At 37.1% G+C, this 27,645-nt stretch overlaps 2 protein-coding genes across 2 annotated transcripts in view; one reads left to right on the plus strand and one right to left on the minus strand.

Moving 5' to 3' along the window:
* Positions 1-5,033: 5,033 nt before the first annotated feature.
* LOC105437250 (pleckstrin homology domain-containing protein 1-like) lies at positions 5,034-6,827 on the minus strand. The gene is made up of 2 exons (XM_011663629.2): positions 6,499-6,827; positions 5,034-5,410 (listed from the first exon to the last, which is right to left on the minus strand). Exons 1-2 carry the CDS (start codon positions 6,745-6,747, stop codon positions 5,192-5,194), a joined length of 468 nt encoding a protein of 155 aa, XP_011661931.1. The 5' UTR covers positions 6,748-6,827; the 3' UTR covers positions 5,034-5,191.
* Positions 6,828-9,440: 2,613 nt separating this feature from the next.
* Positions 9,441-27,645, plus strand: part of LOC581399 (ribosomal protein S6 kinase alpha-5) — a 76,188-nt gene continuing 57,983 nt past the window's right edge. Inside the window, exons 1-2 of the mRNA XM_030998408.1 lie at positions 9,441-9,612; positions 23,436-23,507. Of these exons, the coding sequence (XP_030854268.1) occupies positions 9,558-9,612; positions 23,436-23,507 (127 nt within the window). The 5' untranslated portion in view covers positions 9,441-9,557. The remainder of the gene's footprint in view (positions 9,613-23,435; positions 23,508-27,645) is intronic.

A 27,645-nucleotide genomic window follows, 5' to 3' on the forward strand; every position in this document is an offset into this window, starting at 1 on the left:
TTATTTTGCGCTAATTTTAGACCATGGGTCAAGAAAGAAAAATATGAAAGTAGAAATCAGAAAAAAAGTACCATTAATCATACAGTCAAAAGGGAACTCATCCATGAAGCTATTTGAGTTTTGTGCTTTGTGAGTGAATAAAAGGGGAAGTCCCCAAAACAACTAATCTAAATCTTATTAAACATACATGTATGTAAGGGCACATTTTTCTCACTTTTTTCAATTGCACAAAAATGAAACAATAAAAGGACACCATTGAAATATACATGTATACTCTGCAGGTGTTACAATCTAGCATGTAATAAATTCTTGATGTTAGAGAGATTTGGCAAATAAGATAGGACTTTGAACTCTGTTCTAGTTTATCCTTAAACAAACAATGATCTTCCCCACAGACACGTGGAATACTTGTTACATTCCTACTATGCATGTTTTCAGTACCGTTAGTTAAGAATATTATTCAATAGAAGGGTCTAAGTATACCAGATCTGAAATAAATCAACAAAATTTTATCTTTAATTTAATGGTACCAATAACTACCGCGCACAGAGATTCTAAACTGCGATCATTGCATTCATGAGCATTCAATTTATTTTTTTCCACATGAAGATCTACTTGTCATATTACATGTACAACCCATCATGTTACAGTACAATACATTTATGAGTAAGGGAAATCGTACTTGTTTATGACGCCGATGAAAAACAATAGTCGTGGCGAAATAGACAAAATATTTCCTGAATCTTGGTTTCCGTAACATATGAGGAAATGACAAAAATTTTGTTTTGTGTTTTGAGGTCTTCTTTCAAAACATGACATAAGGAAATTATTCATACAACAAACCACATCTGATATTGTACTTTTAGTATCAATCAATAATATTGCCCTATGCTACGACTCCCCTACAAGTAATGAGAATCTGAGAAGGGATATATTTTTATAACTACTTGTAAGCACTTCCTGAGGCTGACTTTTTACATCCTACAAAACAAAAACAGATTTTAAAAGCAGTCAGTGTCATGTTCTACTGAATACAAATGAATGCAAAGGCATAGAATGTGACATGGACCATATCATTTTTTTCCCCTACCTGAATGTGTGAATTTATTATTTTCATTATTCAGTCAAACCTGCTTTAGCAACCACCTGTACAGAAAGACCACCTGTCTATACAGACCACATTTTTTTTCTTTTTCTCTTGAATATGGTTTCTCACTGAAAGCTGTACTAAAGGAATCTCTAGATCTGTACAAACATAAAGACCACCTACCAAAACACAACTTTTCAAGTTTCCTTTGAGCGGCCTTTATATACAGGTTTCACTGTATCTGTTTTAAAAGGCCAGATTAGGGGAGATGATAAAATCATGTATAAATTCAAGGATTACCATATTACACTCTCCTTCTTTGACATGTGAATTAATTTTCTGTTGCATAAATTATATCACACACTTGAAGGACAAACAAGCTCAATCCATTGTATTATAACAAGCTGTGATTTTGAGACTGAAAAGTACATGTAGAATTGCAATTCCATGACTTCCCGTAAATATTTCCCCCATCCCCTTTTCCTTTTAAATTAAAAGACTGATAAGGGAATTCAGTGTCCTAGAAATTCAGGTACTATATACATACACAAATTACACATTACCGGTATTTCAATTTTTAAGTACATTGGACACGTACCATATGGCACTTGCAGTTGCTGTGTTCGATTACAGCTATTTTTATTATTGCAGCTACTATGAGTATGCAGTCATGTTCGATTTCATTGAGCCAACCTTGGCCAAACTTGGCATTGACCCAAGGACTACCACAAAAAGGATTTGGTCATATTTCATTCTCCAAGGCAACTTTACTTGTTTTGATTTGCCTTAGTAACGAGCCACATGACAATGTCCACTTCTATATAAAGACCATTTAAAGTACACCATGTATACGTAGATAACTAATTCACATCTATACTTGCATTGACAACCTGTACACATAGACTGTCCCCTCCCCATCCCCCTCCCCCTCCCAATTTGAAAAAAAAAAAAAAAATTGTATAAACAATGTAACAGTAAGTGTGACAATACAAAACTCTCTTCCAAGTATACTAAATACACCAAGTTGGTTACTATCTCCATTTTCAATCCAAATAATCATATACATTGATATTCATAATTGGCTTTCATCGCCAACCTTGATCATTTTACAGAAAACAATCATAATCCCATGCACATGTACTTGAACAAACCAAAGAGTAGATTTGCAGGAGTTCTACATTGTACAATGATATCTAATGGCAAGGCACTACTTTCCTGTACATTAATATCAACAACCAAACAATCACCAGTTTGTAACGATCCACTGAAGTTCTACAAAAATGCTTGATTTCGATAAATTCACGCTTTTTAATGGCAGTTTGTTTTTGAAGACACAGTGGGTATATTGATGAATGTATTGCTCTTTAAAAGAATAATTTATATTTGTATTGAAATAAAAATAATGGTATGAATTATATTTTTTTTTTCATATGTAATACTTTTTTTTCTTCATATGACCACAATCATCAGATTTTGGTCAAACTAAGTACATCTGCTGGTGCACACACTCCTACACACAATATCATCAAGATACATGGACGTTTTTAGATTGTTTTGTAAATGTGTGAGAGTTACTTTGTCAGTACAATATATGCATGAAGATGGCTTGAAGGAAATAAAAATATGGCTGGAACTACTTAGCTGAGCAATTAAAATGAAGAAAAATGTTCAGGTAAACAACTTGTTCCCTTTATATGTTGTCTTTTTACATTTACTTGTTATTTGTTGACTATGCTGTGGAAACAAATCTTGGAGCTGTGTGTGGGTGGGGGTGGGGGTCATACATTTTTACACATTTATCCTTTGTTTACAAAAATATAAACCAACTTTAAAATGAACTTTCTGTAAATGACTTCTATAAATATAACTTCTATAGTCTGTTACGTTTTCAGAAGGAAATTATAAATTTCACAGACATTTACCACCCAGTACATTGTAGGTAACCACAAACTCATTATTCTCTGACAAACAGAATTGCAAGACACTCTAGTTTGGTCCAAACATGAATTATATAGCTACACACTTCAATCAAAATTCAAACAGCTACGGAAATTGGGAAAACATACTCGTCTTGCATTGTTGGTTCATGAGACAAAAAACTCTCCTACAATGACGTACAGCTGGAGAAAAACATCTTCAGCTTATACAATACAGGTAAGTACAACACAGTGCATCTCCTTTGCACATTTATGAAACCTCTCTAATAACCTGTACATGTACATGTAGGTGGTTCATCCAATCTTCCTCAGATCACAACTGTCCGCTTTTCCAAGTGAATAATCAAAAACTTCACTGCTGGAGGGTATTAATTCTCAAGCGTATGTGCGTATCTGAACTTTATGGAAAAAAAAAGCATGAACTGAAGTCTGAAAATTTGTGATAAATAAGCTACACCAAAATCAATCACATCCAACAGGTTAAATAGAACAAGTCTGTTTTCTGTCTCTCTCCTTTCTTTCTAATAATCATTTGAAAGTTTTCAGAGAAAAATAAAGAGAATTGCAGCAACTTGATTAACAAAGCTCCTTTTCTTTTCACTGTTGAATACAAGTACATGAAAACTGGCTCATGTGTTCCAGCATTGAGACAGGATAACACGAACTGTGGCCGGCAACTATCCCTTGCGCTCATGTCTCCCGGTTCAGAACTGCTCCCAGAATGCATTGATGTCAACCTCCTCACATACAACTTCCTGTGGATTTCATATTTTTGTTTCCATAGCAGGATACAAAGACAACCGCCCAGTTGAGATTTCAGAGTTAGTCTACTCTTCTCAAGCTTATGGTGGATGACCTTTGAAAACAAGCAGCTCTATCAAGACCGTTTGGACAGATCCATATAAAAACTAGATGGAATTTTGACTGCGCGCAGTCGAAAATGATGCCTCCGCCATAGAGCAATTTAAACAAGTTTGGAGTTTAAATCTCCAGTGGTTCTTGAGATATCATGATAACAATCTCAATGTATGGAATTTCATAAGTTGACCTCTGTGACCCTTGACCTTTGACCTACGTGCTCCAAAATCTAATCAGATTGTCTTCCTATGGTGATACACACTATCATTAAGTTTGAAGTTTAAATCTCCAGTGGTTCTTGAGATATTATGATAACAATCTCAATGTATGGAATTTCATAAGTTGACCTCTGTGACCCTTGACCTTTGACCTACGTGCTCCAAAATCTACTCAGATCGTCTTCCTATGGTGATACATACTATCCTTAAGTTTGAAGTTTTTACATCTCCAGTGGTTCTTGAGATATCATGATAACAATCTCAATGTATGGAATTTCATAAGTTGACCTCTATGACCCTTGACCTTTGACCTACGTGCTCCAAAATGTAATCAGATTGTTTTCCTATAGTGATACACACTATCACTAAGTTTGAAGTTTAAATCTCCAGTGGTTCTTGAGATATCATGATAACAATCTCAATGTATGGAATTTCATAAGTTGACCTCTGTGACCCTTGACCTTTGACATACGTGCTCCAAAATCTAATCAGATCGTCTTCCTATGGTGATACATACTATCCTTAAGTTTGAAGTTTAAATCTCAAATGGTTCTTGAGATATCGCGCTAACAAACTCAATACAAGGAATTTCATAAGTTGACCTCTGTGACCTGTGACCTTTGACCTACGTACTCCAAAATCTAATCAGATCGTCTTCCTATGGTGATAAATACTATTCCCGAGTCTTAAGTTTAAATCTTAAATGGTTCTTGAGATATTGTGATAACGGTCAAACGGGACGGACGGACGGACGGACGGACGGACGGACGTACGGACGGACGGACGTACGGACGGACGGACGGACGTACGGACGGACAACCCGAAAACATGATGCCTCCGGCACCACCTTCGGTGGCGGAGGCATAAAAAATACTACTTGAATATCGGTCCTCCATCTTCGAACAGCCAGCATTGGGAAGAATTCACTGAGCCTCTGCTGTACTACTTGATCGACTACAAGAACATGATCTCATGTCGTGTGACTCAAAAATATCCTTGCAGCACGCTGTATAAGGTGACAGAGCAGCTAATGAATAAAATCTCCACCTCTTCTTTCCATCAAGATTTATACTTGTGGCCTCAGCAGAAGTTCACTGCAGAACGCATGACTTTGACTTGTCCGTTTGGTGGCTGATCGCTTTGGCAAAACAAATGGCCGACATCCACTCCAACTGGTCGGCTTCATTCTCCGCTTGCAGAAAGAAAGTCCGATTGTAGTTCAGCGGCTGGAGTTTGAACACAAACAGCTTTTGGTCCATGACTGAATCAGTAATGTCTGTTCCATCCAATGGTATGCTCTTGTCCAGTGACTGAAGGATGAAAATAGGAAAGAGAAAATAATTCAAAGTTTGATACTGTATATATTTACTTATTTCCCCCTCTACATCTTAAAATTCTTCTGATTCAAAAACTGGGCCTTCATCATGTTTACCAACACATCGTGATTCCGGAGAGGTTGGTTATCCAGACATGAGTTAACAAGCAATATTTCATAAATCTTTCAAGAATTGTGTTGGACATTAATATAAAGGACAAAAATCATGATGGATTGGGCATTTGGGGGCATTTTTTTTTTTTTGTTAAAAGGCAAAACTAGACCATGAGAAGGCTTTGATTTTGCCCAGTGTCCAGACAAACAACCCCCATCATAACACTTTGATTTGAAAGAGTTTCCCCAAAAAATAAATAGATTTCTAATGAAAACTCACAGGATATTAAAACACAAATAACACTAACAGTCGTATTTGATTAAATTGTCTCTTTAGTAAATTAACATATTTTACACAGTATATAATCAGCCTCACTCTCAGATTCAGTGATTTTGTTTTGTTTAAGCCTCTCTCTCTCCCTCCATTTCTTCTCTTTCTCTCTCTTTGAGTTTGACTTTTGTTTACAAACATTTACAGTTCACTCTCCATCTCGTCATCTGCTTTCTCCCTTTTGCAATCATTTTCCACACTTTGAAAACAGAATAGTTTTTAATTCTAGGTTGCATTCAAAAATTCAATTGGCAATCCTATTCTTTAGTGCGTTTTATTATTTTGGGTTTCTAACTTCAGTTAACAATAACAGCTCTAGACCTACGTGCATAGATCTATCTAGGGTTAGGGTTAGGGTTAGGGTTAGGGTTAGGGTTAGGGTTAGCAACCCAAAATAATAAAACACACACTAAAGTATAGGATAACCAAACAATTATATTTCACTTCCCCCCCCCCCTCCCTCTCTCTCTCTATCTCTCTCTCTCTCTCTCTCTCTCTCTCTCTCTCTCTCTCTCTCTCTCTCTCTCTCTCTCTCTCTCTCTTTACTATGCTACACATTAACCCTATCATGAAGTTAAAGGTGGACCCTATGTTTTGAGTATGCACAAATCACATGATCATTACGACCAATTCATCACCTCTGAGTTGTGTCCGTAAATGAGCTCATCCCTCCTCAGTGCGAACCATCGCTTCTTCCACTTTTTGGACACCCGAGATCTTTTCAATAACCAGCCACATTTTGTGTCATCCAAGTCGTAAATATCATGGCTACTTCTTGTGCTTAAAGTGTTGTTCTTGGAGCCCGATGAATTCGACGAAGAACAGGCAGAAGATCTTTCTGAAGCGTGAGAAGAGCAAGAGCCGTTCCTCCCTGGATTGGCAGCCATAGTTGTTTTGGTTTGATCACTGAACTAATATTGCCGATTAGAAACGTTTGCAAGTCCGAGGTCTCGAGCGGATTTTCTACGGTATCCGTAAAGCGGCTGATTATAGAATCTGTCTATTTTTTTCCTTCCCTTTCCCGTCTTCCATCTCAGTATCAAATTATCGAGTCTCTTTTTTTCCTTCTATTTCATCTTAATTTTATTCTCCCCCCCCCCCTACGTTAAATTGCATCATTATCACCACCACCACCATCATCGTCATCATCTTTCTCAGTAGCAGCAACAACAGCTACATTATAATTTCATCTTCGTGATTTTTCATTATCATCATAATCTTCATCATCATCATCATCATTATCATTCGATCATTTTCACCATCAAACTAGAGTATGTGAAATTCGAGCTAAAGTCCCTTTTTACACTTTCATGCCTCTTCCTTTATTGCTCTCTACATTTTCAGGCTTACATTCTCAAAGGCGCTTCAAATTCTTTCGCCGAGGTGCGGCCCAACATCATAATTATACGCGTAAATTTATTAATTTATTTATGCATGTTCACAATTATTCATTGGAGTTAAACATCACATGACAACAAATATAATATAACAAATCATTTTCAATTTTACAATCCATTTAAATTGACTTCACATGAAAAAGAATGTAACAATTTTTATTAAAAACAAGTTGCAACTATTTTGATGAAATATCCGTATAAGCATTAAATCGTTACAACGCCTTTCAAATATGTAATATATGACAAATAAAATTCCTGACGGTTTGTGAACTATATAGAAAAACTTATTTGGCATCTTCTTCTCAATTTCCTCTACATCTTCTTCTTCTCATTTCCTTTTACTCCTCCTTGATCTCTTCCTTTTCTTCTTCTTTGTTTCTCTTCTTCTTCGTTCTTCTTCTTCTTCTTCGTTCTTCTTCACCTTCTTCTTCCTCTTCTTCTTCATCTTCTCTTCTTCCTCTTTTTCTTCTTCTTCTTCTTGTTCTTTTTCTTCTTCCTTCTCCTTCTCCTCCTCTTCTTCTTCTTCTTCTTCTTCTTCTTCTTCTTCTTCTTCTTCTTCTTCTTTTCCTCCTCCTCCTCCTCCTCTTCTTCTTCTTCTTTTTCTTCTTCCTCCTCCTCCTTCTCCTCCTCTTCTTCTTCTTCTTCTTCTTCTTCTTCTTCTTCTTCTTTTTCTTCTTCTTCCTCCACCCCTTCTCCTCCTCCTCCTCTTCTTCTTCTTTCTTCCTCCTCCTCCTCTTCCTCCTCCTTCTCCTCCTCCTCCTCTTCTTAGTTCTTCTTGCATTGCATAACAATATACTGGCTCGCTATAAGCAAGAGACCCCCCCCCCCGGCATATCTTAGCCTATCGAAGTTTTTATGTTGATATTTATGTCAGTGTTTATACTTTTAAGCACACAAAAAAACACGTCACGAGGAGTCCCTCGATCGGCTGCAAGACATTTGTAATGATATTTTTTTAACCCAAGGAATCCTCATCAGCATTAATGCTGCTCTTCCTGAGTTCCCTGCATTTTTTAATACCCGGAAACCCAATCACACCTGGGTGGAGAGTGCCAAAAGACGTTAGAGTCGGGCTGGAATTCGAACCCCCAACCTTTGGATTGAGAGTCCAGTGAATGAAATTAACCACTATACACCTCCAGTGTGATTATGAATTCATAACTTTCTTATCAATCGTAAGCTTTTATCTTACTTTTACGACTATTTGTATAGGGTTCTTCGCTCTTAATGAGGTCAACTTGATATGATTGTTTGATCCTGACTTTTAAAATGATAATTTTCTTTCAAGTTGTTTGCTTCACACTATGCCTAGCAATTCTTCTCCCTTAAGTTGTATTTTTACATGGAGGCCCACAGTCGGCTGTTGAAATGAAGGTTATAAAGAAATATTTGATCTTTCGGGAATGCATGAATATCATAAAAATATGATTTTGATAAAATATATAATATTCTCAGTGTTAAAAAGTTGGAGCCGCTTCTGTATTGTGCAAAACTGTAATCACGGTTTTAAAAAAACCCACTGCCGGGGCCAAATGGCCGGGGCTTCCTTTAATCATATTTTCGATATTATCGTCATTTCATTTGAAGAAAAAAATGAAGAACTTTTTATATTTTTATCTTTTTCATATACTTGACACATTTCACAAACAATTTGGTATATCTTAAAACATTTTAGGGCAGGGCGACGACGAGGAAAAAAAATCGAACAACAATTAGAAGCAAAACCTATAGGAAGGAAAGTCAACCTCTTTTTAAAATACAAGAATTAAACAAAATAAACCATTGTCTAATTTAGCCTACATTTAAATAAAGCAAAAGGAAACACAAAATCCTGTATCATTATGAAAAATACGGGGGGAAAAGCAATCACTCCCTATGATTTTGCAAATAATTATGTATGATGAGATTTTTGTCCCCCACCCCCACCCAACAAAATTACAACAAATAATTATTCCCCGCCGTCAAGTTGCTCCACATGCCATTATTTCCATAGCATAATTTTCTTTCATACTGATTTGTATTGATTTATATACGTATTGCTTAACGTACTTGGCGATTCGAATTAAAATATAATGACAAAACTTATTGAAATCACCAAACTTTTTTACGATGCCTTGCGATATTAACTCAAATCACTAAAGTGTGTCGACCATGGTCATTCTGCGTTTAGCGCCATCTGCGGTGATAATGAGAACAATATTATTTAGATTGTTTCCCCGAAAAAGTGAAACTTTTCGTAACAGTATTCGGGCCTTAGAAGTGGGCAAATTTGCCCTAAGTTCTACTGACGGAGTGTGGAAATGGCACAGGCTTATGTTGAAGATACGCTGATGGTTCGGCATGAACTGAAACATGGTGAGTATTATCCATTTGCTTAGAAAAGTGTTAAACATGGTCATTTTTCCGGGCTTTATTCACAGTAAACAGGCAGTGGCCATGGCCAATAACATCGGTGCAGACAGTTCGCGCGCTGCATGCACTGCACTGCACTGCACTGTCGACTGTCTGTACCAGGCCTGTTTCGTAATGTGCAGCTTGATCAAGAGAACTGGATCAGGAACAGTTCTTATTATGTTGATACATGTAGAGCCTCGTTATTCGATGGCCCTGGGTATTCAAAACAATGTGAGTCATTGTTGACCTAACACTAAACAGCATCACTTTGTATTGCCTTGGTTATATTTCCTAATTTTTGTGTAGAGGTCTAGACTCTAAGTCTAACTGTTAGAAATCTACCCAGCATTAGACCCCTAGGCAAGTTTCAGAAGATGCTCTGCCCTGGGCCTGGCTGGGGTCTGACCCTGGGCACACATACATTACATGTAAGTTACATGTAGGCTATGTGCATTACTATCCTGGCTGTGTAATAAAAGCTGTGCTATTGATTCTCAACATTTCAAACACCACTGTACAAAACTCAACTGATTTCACTAAAAATCGGTACTTTAGTGACGATTGATGACACCTAAATTTAAATAGACTCTAGCAGTAAAATACAATTTTTTCAAAAAAAAATTCAAATTGTGAGTCCACTGTCAAACTTTTTGATCAGCCGCATCGGCATGATTGTGTTCATCTATGTGTTATAAGTGTATTGACTATTCATGTAAATAATGTATTCAAATGCTGCCTATTAACACGTAGACTAGTGGCAGTGCAGTGCTAGAGGTCAATACGCATTAGCAGTGACTCTCTAGAGGTCTAGGTCTGGTCCCTTGATTGGCAGATGAGATTCAACCCTGCAAAGTGCTCCCTACTCCGTATCACCAAGAAACGTCGCAGTATTGAGACAACATACAGCATGAGAGGGGCTGATCTGCAGCAAGTTGACAATCACCCATACCTTGGCGTGGAATTCTCTTCCAAGATGGACTGGGGTGTACATATCAACAATGTCACAAGCAAAGCCCGGAAATCGCTCAACTTCCTTCAACGGAATCTTTACAAGTGTCCTGAGAAGATCAAGCAGCAGGCTTATACTTCCCTGGTACGGCCAATCTTGGAGTATTCGTGTACAGCATGGGATCCCTACTTCCAGAAACACATTTCAGCCCTTGAATCAGTGCAAAGGAAAGCTGCCCGTTTTGTGAAAGGGAACTATCAGCGTACGGCTAGCGTCAGCCAGATGCTGCAGGAGCTGAAGTGGCCTTCACTTCAAGATAGGAGGACAGTTGCACGTCTTACCATGCTGTTCAAGATCAACTCTCATGAACTCCCGATTACCATCCCAGAGAAGTTTATCCCAGTCGCCAACAACCCCAACAGACCAGTCACCCGTAGTCAGAGACCAAGCCAGTACATCAACTACTCTGCCAGGACCGAAGCATACAAGAACAGCTTCTATCCTCGTACCATTCAGCAATGGAATCGACTACCAGCCACCATCATCAAAGAGTCAACATCGGCCAAGTCCTTCAATACCAAAGTTTGGAGCTACATGTACATGCAGAATGACCACTCAGCCCAGCTGTACACAGGCGGGATAGAGCGTCAATGTGGCTCTACTTCATCTGTAAATTAGATGATGCCTACAACCCACTCATTTTATGAGCACCTTATTATTTTGTTTTTTGAACTTTGCATCAGTTGTGATGTTTGTTGACAGTTTGCGATGCCACGGAAATCTGGACGTATATACCAATTGGTCCTGTCCAGTACCACCTTAGATGTAGATGTAGATGTATGCTTTGCTGGAGTGGCCCTGGGCATCATTCTTCAGTTGTCCCAATGTTTTCAAATTTTTGGTCAAATTATTTATCTTGTCTTGTTTTAAAGTGTTCAAGGATTAATCTTAATGTTTAGAGTAGTGGCTCCGGTCTCCGGCCGATCGGCGGGAACTGCCGATTCTATTTTTATTGGAATACTCACAGAATACTTCTATACCCTCAATAAAGAGTCCATATACTTACTTATTAAATAGAAGTCACAAATAACTTAACTGACCCACAGCGTGGTCAGCATTGACCACGTTTCGAAATGCTTCGAGTTCCCCGGTTTGCGGGCACGCAGTACCGGTTTGCGGCACGCGTACGTCACAAAGCTTTATGCGCTACGTCACGATGAAAGCATGTACCAAATTACTACGGGTAACCCAAATTCTCATGTTTATCTGTTGCTACGGAAAATTTGTCAAGTTTTAAACAATTTCACCTTTTCCTCGAATGGATCATCCCATACGGGGGTACGTACTACTAGAAACTATCGGGTCATAGCGGGTACACACATCAGCACACATTCCATCATACACGATCCCGCATGTTATGTGTGTATTAACACCCCCCGCCGCAAACCAGAAAAAACACGTAATTACGTGCCGGTTTGCGGCTCCCCCATGCAACTGGCCATGCGGTGGCACAATCAAAATATCTGCGATAGGAGACAGACCACAGCCATCATACTTCCACAAAAACATCAAATTTCACCTCCAATCGGACAAATATCGGACAAATAGAGCTACAATATTGATCTAGTCATGCCTCGATCTCTTAACTTAAAAGTTAGCACCTGCTGGAATTTTCATCGGCGACTGGTGCCGTAGATTTCCGACATCGCTGACGGATACTCCGTACCGACAGGAGCACCTGCTACGGACGTTTTCGGCAAAGCAGAACTTACCGTGGAATCCACGGTAGGTTTCAACGATTATTATCGAGTCATATTCATTTTATTTTTAAAACAAATACCCCTGGCCGCAAACCGGGCGATGCCGCAAACCGGAGACTCTACTCTATAACATCGGCATTACACAGTGACTGAAAATGGAATGAAAGATCTGTTGTGTGATGTGATTCCAATCTTTCTAGATCAAGGACCCTAGTAAAGAGGTACATGTAGTTAATGAGGTCACAAAATACTCATTGAAAAAACTTAAGAAATACAGTTAACTCTGCATAACTCAAAGTCGCTCAAGTTAAATTAAATCAATATTTTTTACCAAACAATGTAAAATAAGTGTTATTTATACTTCCCACATGCAAGTCAAATTTCTCATTTTAATCGATTTGTCTATGTTTTTTGCAGTCCCAGCAGATTCGACTTATGCAGAGATAACTGTATTGTCAGGGAGATGTGGTGAAATGCACTCATAACTTTCTAAAGATCCATAATAATAAGATACAATGCATTAATCAAGAGCTCTCTACTTATTTACTTGGTATACATTTTGTAACATCACACATAATATACATGTACCTTAGCAGAAGCACCGGTTGGAAATTAATTATATTTATATGTAGTGCTTCAACTTATTTTATACAAATTAATGATTTTATTATCCCTTGTCCAGGTTATCTCAAACTTCAACTTTTCAACAAATTGACTTTTGTTTCTTTTATTATTATTTTATTTCTCCTGTTAAGGCCATTGTTGTAAGAAGTGTTCAATCCCCTTTAATCCAGTGCTCAATCCTGATATTTTAATGTAACCTTTTAGATTCTGACTTACAGTATCTCATAACCAGCCATTATGCCTTTTGGCTTCAGAGTATCTTTTTTGGTATTTGTCTGTTCCGTGCTTTTATTCTTGCCATAAGCAGAACTCAAACAAAGAAATGCCTTTCCGTCCTCTACAAACGCAGGACAAGTTCATGGAAAATATATTTGAACAATGTATTTTGTGAAAAAATGAGGGGGAAATGTACAGGGTCTTCTGAAGACCACAATGTTGACAATTCCAAGAGTAAACAAATAATTTTAATGAATGTGTTCACACTAGTTCATATTTCCTGTGGTTTACCTCGTGATTGGATGTATCTTTCCTTTGTTCTATGAAGTAGGTGACATCTTTTGGAGCATAACTCTGCATTTAATGCACCTCAATAGTTTTGTTTGCTCTATGAGGACAGAAATTCATGGAACCAGAACCAGAATGAAGTTGCATGAAAAGACGTGTCCGGAACACAAAAGGCATAACAGTTTGGTCTATTTGCTTATTAGAATTTCTTTTTTAAAGGGAAAGTCCACCCCCCAAATAAGTTTGTTTCGATAGAGGCAGAATAATAAGAAAATCAGGTGAGTGAAAGTTTGAGCAAATTCTGAATGAAAATAAGAAAGTTATGAATTATTGAAGTTGTGATCAATCAAATACAAATTGGCAACTCTGTGACTTATTATACAAGCTCTCCTTCATTTACTTTGTTGTGCATAATATTCCATAAAATCATGTTTTCTTCGTTATTGATGACAGAATATATATTTGTTCCTTGCAGGGGGAGTATAGAAACATATTTGCAATTATTATATTTAGGGTGCATGTATGGTTGAAATTTTTCTTGAGGGAAAATGAAAATTTTAGATTTTTTTAGTACCGAGCAAATGGAAGTTGAGCTCGCATGATACGTCGTAGAGTTGCCAATTTGTGTTTGATTGATCACAACTTCGAAAATCCTAACTTCCTTATTTTTAATCGGAATTTGCTCAAACTTTCACTGACTTGTTTCTCTAATTTTTCTACTCATATTAAAACTAACTTAATTTCAGGGTGGACTTCCCCTTTAAGATATCTGAACCTAACTGAGATATTAAATGTAATACCAGCTCCACATCTTAACGAAGGGGGTCTACATGTACATCGCCTGCATCATAAAATGATGGTTAAAAAAATCATGCATTTTGCGTTCCGGACACAAACTTTTCATGCCAGTACATTTCGTTGAGCTACCTAAAACCCTTGAGCATCCTCAAACAAATGAACGAACAAACAAAGAAAAATAACTTTTATTCCTGCCTTGAGTTAGAACTGAACTTCAGAATACCCGAGACTACCGTAGTTTGTATTACATGTAGATCCTTGGTACTACAGTAATCTTTTTGTACATTTAAACACACAACCAATTGGACAGCCAGGATATTTGTCAAGGTACTGACCATACTCATATTTTAATTGAAGGTCTTTGAAAAAACATATGAAACAAGGAGTAGCTGGAAGTTCAAATTCTTTTTTTCACAGTTCCAATAAAGTACTCCAATTATTCTAAACCGGCAGAAAGTTTGATGTGGTTGAAAGGAAAATTCAACCGTGAAAGAAAGCAGAAAATCAGAGAAGCAGACTGAAGAAAGTTTCAATGAAATGGGACAAACAATTAAAAGAAAAATAGGCTGAATCTGTATTTTCACAGTGACATACAGTAGAGCCAGACAACTTTACAATTTGTTTAAACTTTAAACACATAAATGGACAGGAGGGTCTTTTCTTTTTGGAGGGCCTAGATAATAAAATAATAAGGGCGAAGCCACTTAATTAAGAGAGGGGGGGGGGGAATGTGATATATTTGTACACAACAAACAAGAGAGTTGCCCATGACAATGGTCACCATCCACTGACCAACCTGCCAATTTGACATTTTCATATTCAAACTAACTCTCTTATTATTATTCCAATTTATTTCAAGCTTTGGCCATGTTGTTTCTCTTATTTTTTTTCATACAAGTAAACTTACTACAAAGGTTGGGTTGCCCTTCAAGAAATTGAGTGTTTTGGAGTATTGTCATATGCTTAGAAACTATTTGTAGTGGATACATGAAGGTTATATTCACACTGTCAATACGTATAAATTCCTTGCATATTTCTGATTAGGTTGTTTACCCCAGTCAGCAGTTATGAGAACATTTTCCTGATGGAAGGGGTGTGAAATAGTTTGTATCTTCATGTTGCTTTTGTTTACAGGGCCCCCTGGGAAACAGTACTTTGATTTATACTGACAGGGCTACCCTGTTTAAATAAAACGGAATAAATAATTAAATAAATATTTTTAGCTTTTTGTTTCAAGATCTGTAACATTTAAGTGTGTGGGAGTACTCATGATGGATGTAGCTTCGTAAATATGCAGGTGCCATGCTGTGAGATCTCTAGAATAGAACCCAAGGACATTGGTATTGTGTAATGAAGGTTGATCTAAGATCTTGGATAAGAATCTTTGTTGTGTTTCATTATTTGTTGCCTAAGATTGATTTTGTGACCCTTGCAGTCCTTTCAATTGACATTTAATGGATTGCATTGTATGCCAAATTTCAGAACACTTTAATACACAAATGGATTGCTTTTCATAGAAGGATCTACTACCCTGTCATATTCAATGCCAACTAGAATTGAATATGGACTCAGTTGGGGGGGGGGGGGGCAACACTTAGAAAAATCCTATCTTTGTAATATATTTGTTTGTATAAAAGCAGAAAAGTAAGAGAAACAGAATAGAGAAAGTTTCAAATAAATTAGACCAATAATAATAGTTAGATATACACATACATTGTTATGCAAATCTCAAATTTGATCGTGGATTGTGACATAGTTATAGACTATTCCCCTGTTGTCATGTACAAAAATAGAATTTAATTCTCTCCTCTTCTATGAAGTGCCTTCTCCCTTGGGACACTCCTGAAACATGTGTAGCATATTTGTATAGGTGCTTTTTGAATGATAATACTATCCTGAATAATAGACATTTTAGTCATTGATCTGTGCATTGCAACCATCAGTGAGAAAGTTGTCCGGCACTTCATCACAGCTACTGATTCAGCCAACTTTTAGTTCCCATACAAATACAGTAATTACAACCGTATAAATCCATAACTTTCTCACTTTATGTCTAATTTCATTCAAACCTTCACCAGTCTACTTTTCTGATATTCCTGCTTTCCTTTCTGATTTCCCTTTCAAGGTTGGATTTCCCTTTAAGAAATTAAACCTATACATACACATTAGGCTAATACACATGTACATGTAGGTATCAGCATCAGTCTCCCTTTGTCAGGCTGGATTTCTGACTCGCTTCAAGCGGAAAGTTAAGTGTGACGAGGGTTCAAACTAGAAGGGAATTTCCCCTAATATGATTATGAATAGCATCCTCACTGCTGAATGGTGTGCAAAATATCTCCTTTTGAACTCACCTTCATAGAATTTTTGCGGTTGGCAGGACAAACAAATGAGAAAGCATGGATTAATTGAATAAATTAAATGGAATTAAATTGAATTGAACAAATTGTAGATTAATAAGGCATTGCCTTGTGTACAAAGTTGCGAACCATGGACAAAAATGTGTGTTGCAGATATGGTGTACTCTGGCAGATTGAGATATGAAATGCAAAGTGGGAGTGTCGTGGTCGAGTGATTTAAGGCGCCTACATGTAACTGGAGATGGGAAGGCCGAAGGTTCGAATCCCAACACGGCACTAATATCCTTTGGCAAGATATTTACCTGCACTTGCTACTCTCCACCCAGGTGTTAAAATGGGTACCCGGTAGGATGCGAAAGTTCATGTGGTTGGATGAGCAAGTGTGCAGTTGTAAAATGGCGACTGGCTGGAATGCTCCCCAGGGAGTGGAAAATGTGCATACATTGTGTGCGGGTAAGCCTGAATCCGACGACCGGGTAATAATATATCTGTAAAAAATAGGCACATCGTTGTATCGATGTATTGGGCGCTATATAAAAAGCGTAATGTTATTATTACCATGATATGGATGGTGTCAGGACCCATATAAGCTTGCTGCAGAGCTGCTCCATACGCACTCACTCCGGATCTGCTTCGGAGTCACTCTACGGCTCCAAACCCTCCTCCAGACTTTGACTGTGTAGCCGTGAACATGGTAACAGTACACATGTGTCTTCTTTCATGAGTGTAAAGACACAAGAGTGCTAGGTACAGAACATGTAGCGTCTCGCTGGAGTGATGAACTGGACCAATGCCAGGAGATTGTCAGGTTCATCATAGAGAGGCACAGGAGGCAAATTCCCACTAGGCCTGTCGTCATCAGCTCGAGATTGCCAAATATCCCGCTATTTTAAATATCCCGATCACAAATTATAGTCTTCATCAGCCCGCAGTTGCAATTAGCGGGATATTTGGTTGAGATAATGATCATCCCAAGATATCTTGGGATAGTTCGCAAAAATATCCCGCTATTTGGCAAGATATCCAGCTTAGTTGTACGGTGCGTCTTCACCAGCCTGAAGACTTGCACTATGCACGTTTATTTGGGTCTCCCCTGATTAAGTATGGCTCTTCTGTACGGTTGTACATGTACCTTGTAGAAATTATTTCACAATCAGCTCACAGAGGAAGCTATATAGTGTTAATAGACTCCTGCCCAGGCTGTCCATAGTCGTTAGGGAAGAACAAGAGCTCTGCAAACAATCCAGGTTCAAAATAAATAACACAAAATTTAAAAATCCACAGTAGCAGAGAGCTGTTTAGCTCTGCAAAGCTCTAAAGCGTGCCAGTAAACCACCAAATGGGTTCTTGTGAAAAAAACACTTTTGAAATAATTAGAGTATAAAAATAATTGCTGTTGAGATCTCTCTTGTGTACTTACAGGGACCCGGTAACATTGCTTATGATTCTGAAACAAAATCCTGGATTTAGCTCATGCTGCAATGATAATTATAAACCTTTAGGTTAGTCAGGAACTCCATGACTTTTACGAGCCGATCGCCTGTGTGATTATCAAGATATTTATGATTGGAATTACAAATTTTGAAAACCGTTTGCCAAACGGTTTTCATAACACTACAGTCTATTGGGGAAAACGAGTATGGTAAAACCGGTCACTCAAAGGTTTTTACTTTTTTGAGGCACTTCTTGATCATTTTGAAGCCTAATTTTTTAGGGCTTCAATATTACACCATATCACAGACACTGATAACACATACTGTAGGGCCGTATATCTCAGATTTAACACTGTTAAACGATCCCTTTAACATGTGTACATGTACTGTATATCTATACGCCAATCCAAACTGAGACATTATTTTTACATTGGTGCAAACCATTCGTAATGTGATTTGGATCTTTATTCGAAACAATGCATCATCTATCGACCAGACAGACAAGGTCATGAGAGAGGTCAAAGGTCACAACATTCATGCAAATTGTATGGAGAAGAAGTAACCATGAAACCTGATTACCGGTACATTAAATGCCCCAATGCCAGAATCCTACAATAATAGAACGTGCTAATCCATCAAGGGTAATGTGTCAAAACATGGCCGGCCAGGGATGCTCCCCGATCTCCCAAGGGCAACATGCCCCAGGCCCCTGGCACTGGTAAGAAAACCCCCCCGGAAGCCCCTGGAAAGAGAAGAGATCGTGGCAATTTTGTCTCTTGTTCTGTATAACTGGTCACTCAATCCCACACAGTCTACGTTGTGGCAGTTAGGACCCTGGAAGCATACAGACAATAACGCTCACATGCAACCCTGGGAAAGTTGGATGCTTTCCTGCTGGCTTGTTCCGTCGTCTCTCTCTCTCTATCACTCTTCCGTGTGATAGCACACGGCATGGCTTTTACACAATCATAACATGTACCTGTATGGATTGTGTGTAATGCATTATTATGCTTGTTACACTGTAGATCAGGGAAATATTTGCGATTAGAGTGTATAATTGTATGAATGGGATCATTCAGAAGTGTTTTATTATTATAACACTTCTCTCTTCTGTTTTTCTCTAAAGCTAATTCTCTGTTTATGAAAAGCTAACCTTAACATGCTGAGCATTATATCATATGATACCCATATGTTTTCAAATTACACAATAATGCAACCTCCACACGTAACAAACATGAACAAGATTATCCTTATTCGATTGTTTATTCAAACCCTTCAATATCATTGTATTTGAGTGCAGCTTGATCTTAAGGTGTGACAATTGTTAGCTTTTGATTTTTCTTGAAATGAAGCTCGACCTTTGTTATGCCGTGCAAACCGGACTTGCTGGGCATGTTTTCAATTTACGCATCAACGCATCAATGCATCAATGCAACAATGCGACTCAAACACATTACATACAGGATGTAATATAAACTCAGCATTATCATTGATTAGGCAACTAGATATCGGCGCTCTATAAATTCCCGGATTGGATGGATAAATGATTGTTAACTACATGTAGGACCCTTCATGTTTTAAGTGCATGTTCTGGTGCATAGAGATGGCAACATTTGCTTTATAAGTTTGAGTACTCATAGTTTTATTCCTGATGGGTTTAATTAATTGAAACCAATATAAAGACAGTTTATCCTGGTATGTGGAATTTTGTATAAGAATGGATCTTGGTTTCAGTAATAATGAAAAACTACTTGCGCAGGAAGTTGAGACAAATTTTTATGGATGTTTCTTGTGAGATATCATGAAAACAACTAAATGTACATTATGCTGTTCATTTCAAATCTACAGACAAATTCCGAAGTGCTCTGAAACAGTTCAGGTCAAGGTTAAAAAACTGATTATTCAATATGCCATATGGTGTGAAGCAGCCAGTGGCTCTTCACTAGGCCCGTTTTCATCAGCTCGAGTTTGCCAAATAACCCACTATTTTTAGACTCGGAATAGACTGATAGGCTCATCACAAACTACATGTAACTCGGACGGGCGCAAATTAGCTCACTATTTCCCAAATAGCGGAATATTTTGCAAACAAGACTTAAATTTCTTGGGATATTTTCTCAACCAAATATCCGGCTAATTTCAACTGAGGGCTGATGGAGACGCAAATTAACTGGCTAATTTGCAATGGGGAAAGTTTGAATAGCGGGTTATTTGGCAAACTCGAGCTGATGAAGACAGGCCTACTGAGTTGGTCCCACTATCCCATCAGAATTATTGGCCAGTACTACATGTATGACCACAGCCGGATCTATGAAAGCGATATGATCAATACAGAAGTAGGTTGAGAATGAAAGTATACATGTACCTGTGCATGTACCGGTATATAGTTTTCATTTATACATTCCTTGTAAAATGCAACGAATGTACATGTTCTGTTTAATGGTATTGTTTGGGCTGGAAAATCTCTGAGGCATGACTTTGATAATATCGGTTATTGATTTTCAACAGTCTTCTAGTTAGTTTTAATGTTTACTATTAAAATACTCTGGATTATGGTATATTAAAGTACTGATGATATTGATTAAGATTGAAAAAGGTCTCTATAACAATGTTTCTGCATTGATTGTACTTGTCAGAGTCCATCTACACTTTGCTAGAAATTTATGTCTGCTTTATCTGTGGTTATTGTAGATATCATGTCAAATTCCTTCACAGTTTGAAGCTGTCACATGCAGCTATCTAAAAGACCAGTTCACACATGTACAACTATGTCTTCAAGTTTCTACATGTTTATTGTAAAATGGTAACTGGGACCACTCTATTGGGTGCCAGTGGCTTGTTCAACATAAATTGTACGTCTAGTTACCAATAACCAATGCAAACTACATGTTACGGTATGTTCATTTTTATCTATTGAAATATGAGATTTTGTAATAGGATAACAAGTATAAAATAACAAGTAGACTCTCAGAAAAAAGGTGTCCATAACTTTAAATACATATCTGTACCGGTCGATTCACACGTAACACATTCCTTACCAAGAAGGAACAATATCACATGATACAAAATGTATCAGTTCATAACTTATCCACATTAAGCAAGGTTTCCAGTGGCTTTGCTAGTAGTAGTAAAGGTTCCCATGGCAACAATAATTTAAGGTTGTTTATCTGAGTGTGAGTGTGTGTATGAGTGCCCCACCCATCTGTTTTGTCACAGGTGTGGTGAGCTCACACAAAGCGTGTGCTGGAAGCCTGGGAATAGGTCCGTCACACAGGAAGTGTTTGTTTGTATCAGTGTCATGTGTGGCCTGGTTCATGTGGCCTGGTGTCAAGGATGAAATTATTATTTTCATAATTCCCCACCCTATTAAAAGTATTTGGAAAGAGTTTAGAGTGAACGTTTTTGTGGTTGAATATTGTATTGGTTTGTAAACGTGAACTGTTCTGCTGAGTGAAGGTTCTTTTCTTGCAGAAAATCTTGTTTTTTTTCTATACATGTAGGTAATGTTGACACAGACACAGAGACATGTAGACATTGAGAGTAAAACAGATCTAGAGTGTACGCATATATATGTAGACAGACAGAGAAACAGACAGGTATCCAGAGTCCCAGACGTACATTAGATACATGTACTGTATATAGGCAGACAGACAGACAGACAGACAGATTCACAGACATACACAAATAGACAGACAAACATACAGACAGGTGGATCTCCACAGGATCATCTGTGATCTGTCCAGACAGATATGAGATATTATTTTGTAAACATGAATCTATACCAAGAAAAAAAAATTCTACCCGGCACTTGAAACCAGATTACATTGTGGTTTTGTTTTTGTCATGTGTAGTGTTTTCTTAGGAACCACACTGTTGACAATTCCATGTAATAGAGTAAATAATTAATTCTAATGAATGTGTCCACAAGAGTTCATATTTCCTGTGGTTTACTTTTGATTGGATGTATCTTTCCTTTGTTCTATTAAGTAGGTGACATGATATTTAATGCACCACATTTGTTTTGTTTGCTCTCATGTATATGTACATGTATATGAGGTAATATAATCCATTGAACCAGAACTGAAAGTTCAATAGGGTACATTTTCCATGAAGAAACATCATTATGTAAAAGGCGAAGATGGGGGAATTGATGTGAACGGCTTTTCAAGCTTAAAATAGCCTGGGATATTTAAAAAGAAAAATAATGAGATTTATTTTCTTCTGCAGACATTTTATTAAAGCAGCTTAGCAAAATGTAGCTGCACATAGAGACGTGTCCGGAACATAGAAGGCATAATAGTTTTGTTTTATTTGCTCATGAGAAGTTCTTTCTTAAAGGAAACCAAAACCTTCATACTAAGTTACTTTTACTGTAAAGTTTGAAAGATTTGAATAAAATCAGTGAAAATTTGAACAAAATCGGGCAAGGAATAAGGAAGTAAGAGCTTTTTGAAATGACTAGTCACTAGAGGGCGGTATTCAATTTGATGACATCATCCTTGAACAACTCTCCATGCCTTTTGTACATAAAATTTCACAATTTTTTTGTTTTCTTCGTATTTATTTGTGTTCTTGATCCGACTTCATAACATGTGAAGTAGAATATCATTTTGCATTCTATATCTTGCTTTCAGGGGAGTACATTATCTCAATCACAAGAAAGAAGGAAAAACATGAAATTTGATGTACAAAAGGCATGGAGAGTTGTTCACAGATGATGTCATCAAATTGAATACCGCCCTCTAGTGACTAGTCATTTCAAAAAGCTCTTACTTCCTTATTCCTTGCCCGATTTTGTTCAAATTGTCACTGATATTTTTCAAATATCTTAAACTTTACAATAAAAGTAACTTAGTATGAAGGTTTTGGTTTCCTTTAACTTATCTGAATGTAAGTTGAGGTAACATTAAGCCTACCGGTAATCAAGATCGTATCATGTATGCATATGTTCACCAGCTCCACATCGTAGCGATTTCAACAATTCTCGGGTATGATTTTTGCATCCCGAAAGCTGCTTTTCATGCCATAACATTTTGCTGAGCTACCTGAAACCCTTCAACATCCTCCAACAAACGAACAAACAAAAAAATAAAATTTATGCCATGCCTTGAGTTAGCTCTGAACTTAAGAATATCCATAAACACAAGACGGTTTTTGAATAATGAGTGATTGATTTTTGCCTGCAAGTCTGTACCACATCACTTGATACACTTTATTCCATACAATATCAATATAAATTGATTTACTGCCTGGTGCTGAAGGCTCCAAAAGCTATGAATAACATGGTTCAATAACATGCCATTGTGTTGATAATGTTTTCCTTATTTTTGTCTTTATTTCTTTTTTGTGATTGTAGCTAACCTAACAGGACATGCGGAGAAGGTGGGGCGAGAGAACTTTGAGCTCTTGAAGGTGTTAGGAACAGGAGGTAAGACACACGTACAGGGTGTACATGTATACAAGCCAGCTATCATGGCATATCAATCAACAGTCTTTGTTTGTAAGCCTTTGTTTCAGCGTATTTAACCACTCGTTCAATCATTCCATATTCCGTGGTTTGGCTTAATCACTTATGGATTCATAGCCCCTCCCCCCTCCCCCCTCCCCCCCCCCCCCCCCCATACAAAAAAGCCAGATGTATGAGTAGAAAAGTTAATCAATGGCCTGTTCAGCCTGGGAAATGTATACGAAAATCGTATAAAGTAACATTGATTAAGATTCATCGTATAATGAAAGAAGCCTACAGACTAGAAAATAACATCAAATAATGACACTAATTTATGACAAGGTCAGTTGACATGACAGCTGGGCAATCGTTAATAGCGTGTACTCATAATCAGCCCCGGCCAGTTACATGACTGTACGTACAGTATATGATTTTTGTACGATTTGACGTTCATACTTGAGCCAGCCATGATTCTTTATTAAGTTTATGTTAAAAATAATGCTCAAACAGGCGTTTCTTTATACAACGTATACATGTAGCTATATGATGCATGTTGGTTGTGTGAATGCAAGTCTAGCTGTGAGTGTTCATTAGTCCTTCCTCTGTACATGTACATGTTTTACGTCTTAATTTGTGTAGCTCTTGGCAATGTCAACCAGATTGGTGTTGTTGTTGTTGTTATTGTTATGATTCATTGAGTGTCCCAGACCTTTTACAAGTGACAGCATCAATCGCTGGTCCTCTCTGTTTCAAATTTATTCCACACCTGTTATTGTTTGGAGGAAGTCTTCGAGGGCACATTCAAGGTGAAGGCTGAATCGAAGCTAGCTAGAAATGCAAATTGAATGTAGTCGTGATGTTTATACTACGGCCAAGTTACTGTAATCTAATGTTTTCGGGAAGTTACACAAGGCCTTGGAAGTGGTTTAGACTCCTAGGTTCTTGTTCTTGCCTGCCATTTGTTTTTATAATCCATGGAAATCTGAAAGACACAGTAGCAAATTCATATTGTATTGTTCTAATTTCAACTCTTTTTTTTTCTTTCTCTGCTTTTTATGAAAAAAATGAAATTCTACAAAAAATCTTTGATTGCAAATAGCAGGAAGGGATTTGTGTGAATATTGGAAAAAAAATCACTGAATGACTGAGCAAGTAGTGAACTTCCTATTTTTTTTCAAGATCTGGGCGAGAAACTGCGTGTAGGGTTTGGTGATATGTACTGTACATGTAGTTCTTCTAAATTTTTTAATGAAACTTAATTTCTAGATTTGAGTATTTAAAATGTTGTATAAATTAATATTGTAAATAGTAAAAGAATTTGTTTGGGGAGCTAATGTGTAAAGCTATACATGCTTGAATATGTCTTGTCCAGTCTAAAAGATATAAGGCAAATAACTTTGTAGAATTATTACGGTTATACATTTAAACAGAACTTCAAGCACTCCTTAATAGCACATGTGTGTATGCTCTTGTCAATTTATGAAGACAGATAGCAATCTATATGAGTCAAAACTACCTGATCAAAACTACTGGACCCTAAAACCACATATTAGATATTAAAATGAATTTTTCATCTCCCCTTCCTTCCTGCCTTTGCAACGGTATCATGCTCTCCAATGCAACACCCACGTACTATGTTCCTCCCTCTTGCTTTTGTTAATAACCAAAGTGAGATTTCTTGGAAGAGCCCCATTGCTGTGTCACTCACCTTTCGTATAACCTTTAGTGACCCCATGTATGGGTACAGGCGGCAATTCCGGGAAGTGTTTTTTCATATCCACCCAGTCAATTACCCTTAATGTGCCTCATATCGACAAATATCAATTATGATATTAATGAATTGGCACTTGTCTGAAAGGTATAACCGGTTCCTGCATGTACATGTAAATGTGCATGGATTATGTGTCTACATCTACAGTGTATATACCAGTACATGTAATTCATTTTAAACATTTATGGATACCCCATAGAGAAAGTGCATAAAGGAAGAAAAAAAATGTGATTGAAGATAATTTGTTAGATCAAGTACTGTATCTTTGTAAAACCCAACAACCTTTTATTCTGGCTCAGTTACAAAGTATAATTTGATGGAACTTTTTGCACCCTTTTCAATCAATGTATGTAGATGTAGGACAATCGTATCGAGTGTGTGTACATGTGTTGAGATTAATCACTTTGAGACGAAAAGGAGAGCAGACGTCATTCTTTATTTGATGAGAAACTGGGTTTTTGTCATTGAAGAAGAGAATACAAGACGAAGAAATGAGACGACGGATCGAGCAAACAACACCCCTCTAAAGAATATCATCTGCTTAAAGCAAAAAGGACATTCAACAATATTATTCATGGAGATTTAATGTCCTTCTGGCTCTCAGTAGATGATATACATATAATAAAAATATGATGATGTTTACTATAATATGTCACTTTGATATTATCTGATTATCACCAAATGCAATTTCTATAGATCTGATTACAATTTGTGAAGAAATAATGAAATTTACTTGAGGGCATCTACCTATCTAAATGGATGTTTCAAATACCCCAGGCATTTATGTTTATTGTAAAAATTGAAAACAAGTCCTCAAGAAAAATGACCTGAAATTGATGACTCCCCAGACTGCCCTCTTTTGAAAGGTAGAAGCAAAGAAGGGGTCACAAAGTTTCTAGAAAAAAGCACCGCAGGCAAGTGTTGATAGAAATTGTTCTTTTTTTCCCTTTACTATCTATCGTGCACATCTCCAATTCTTTGTTTACCAGTACAACTCCTTTTTAAAAAGCCACAAAATTTAGTTCTTATTTTCAGAGATACTGTTATGTCTCTGGGTTTATACAAAAAAAAATCATTCAGTCTTTACAAAAAGATGAATTTTTTCTCCTCACGATGGAGAACAAATTCCTGTGGTAAGGATAATTTTCTGATAGGTTTTTTATGAACCTGTAGATCGTAGTCAATTCATTCAGTTTATTTGGGATCATACAACAACTACAGATCATAAATATGGAATACATAATAGGCCAGTACCCCGTAGAAGCAACTTGTACTTGTAAATGAGGCCCCCTATCAAGGTAAACACAATATTAAGTTAAATTGCAAAAGAACTATTAACTTTAACAAGGTGTATATATACACTTTTTTCTTTCTTCTTCTAAATATCCATTTAGAAGAAGCAAGAAAAAAATAGACCAAATATGGTGCTTGCCCCATTTCTTTATATTGTATTTTTTTTTATTCTTCATAAAACAGTGTTTGTATGAAACGTAAATGTACCATCAAATTTTGATGAACGCATCACAACGTCTCTCTATCTTTCTGTCCTCGTTTTCAATTTGATCTTCCCCTACCTTTTTTCCTGTATAGTGTCGTAAATTTGTGATAAGTAGGATTCACCATGTAACAGCTAATCTCACCAACCTCCATTGAGCTCCGTAATGGCTGTAAATTAGTATTAGCACAAAGATTGATGGGTGCCATTTAGGCTGCGTTCATAAAAACCCTATTTTAGCCAAGATATCATTGCTTTAGTTTTGTTTGATATCCATGTTCATGTAATTTAAGAAACATGTTTAGAATTGTCAATCTCAAACAGAGAAAATGATGCTTTTGAAACAAGATTTTGCAGAATTGAGAATTCATGCTTTCAGAATTGAGTTCTTGAATGCAACCATGGAATACTTTTAAATTACTGTATTTGCCGGCTATAAGGCCGCAGCGCCGCATAGGCCGCATCCCCAATTTAACATTTCGTACAGGAAAAAACAGGGGGAAAAAAAAAGGGAAAAAAAAAACAACAAAAACAAAAACAAACGGACCAAACAAAATATTCGTAATTTTCTTGAGGAACACTTTTTTTTCTACAAACCGATACCAAAATTCATCAATATTCTTATAAATTTACCTGAAGTTTACCTAAAAAATGATAGTAATTTAGCAAATCTTCATCGATTTTTAAGCTAGTACTGTATCGCACCCAGACCTTTTGATATTTTCTCTTCTTACATTGTATATCAAAGCACATGGTTATTCTGCAAGCACAGACCTTATGTTAAATTATAACATATATACTGCAAGGTCTGAACTAATTTGGTTGTAGACTAGCCCCTACAGGGACCCTGAATG

The sequence above is a fragment of the Strongylocentrotus purpuratus genome, unplaced genomic scaffold, assembly GCF_000002235.5.
Source record: "Strongylocentrotus purpuratus isolate Spur 01 unplaced genomic scaffold, Spur_5.0 spur5_scaffold_5, whole genome shotgun sequence".
NCBI lineage: Eukaryota > Metazoa > Echinodermata > Echinoidea > Camarodonta > Strongylocentrotidae > Strongylocentrotus > Strongylocentrotus purpuratus.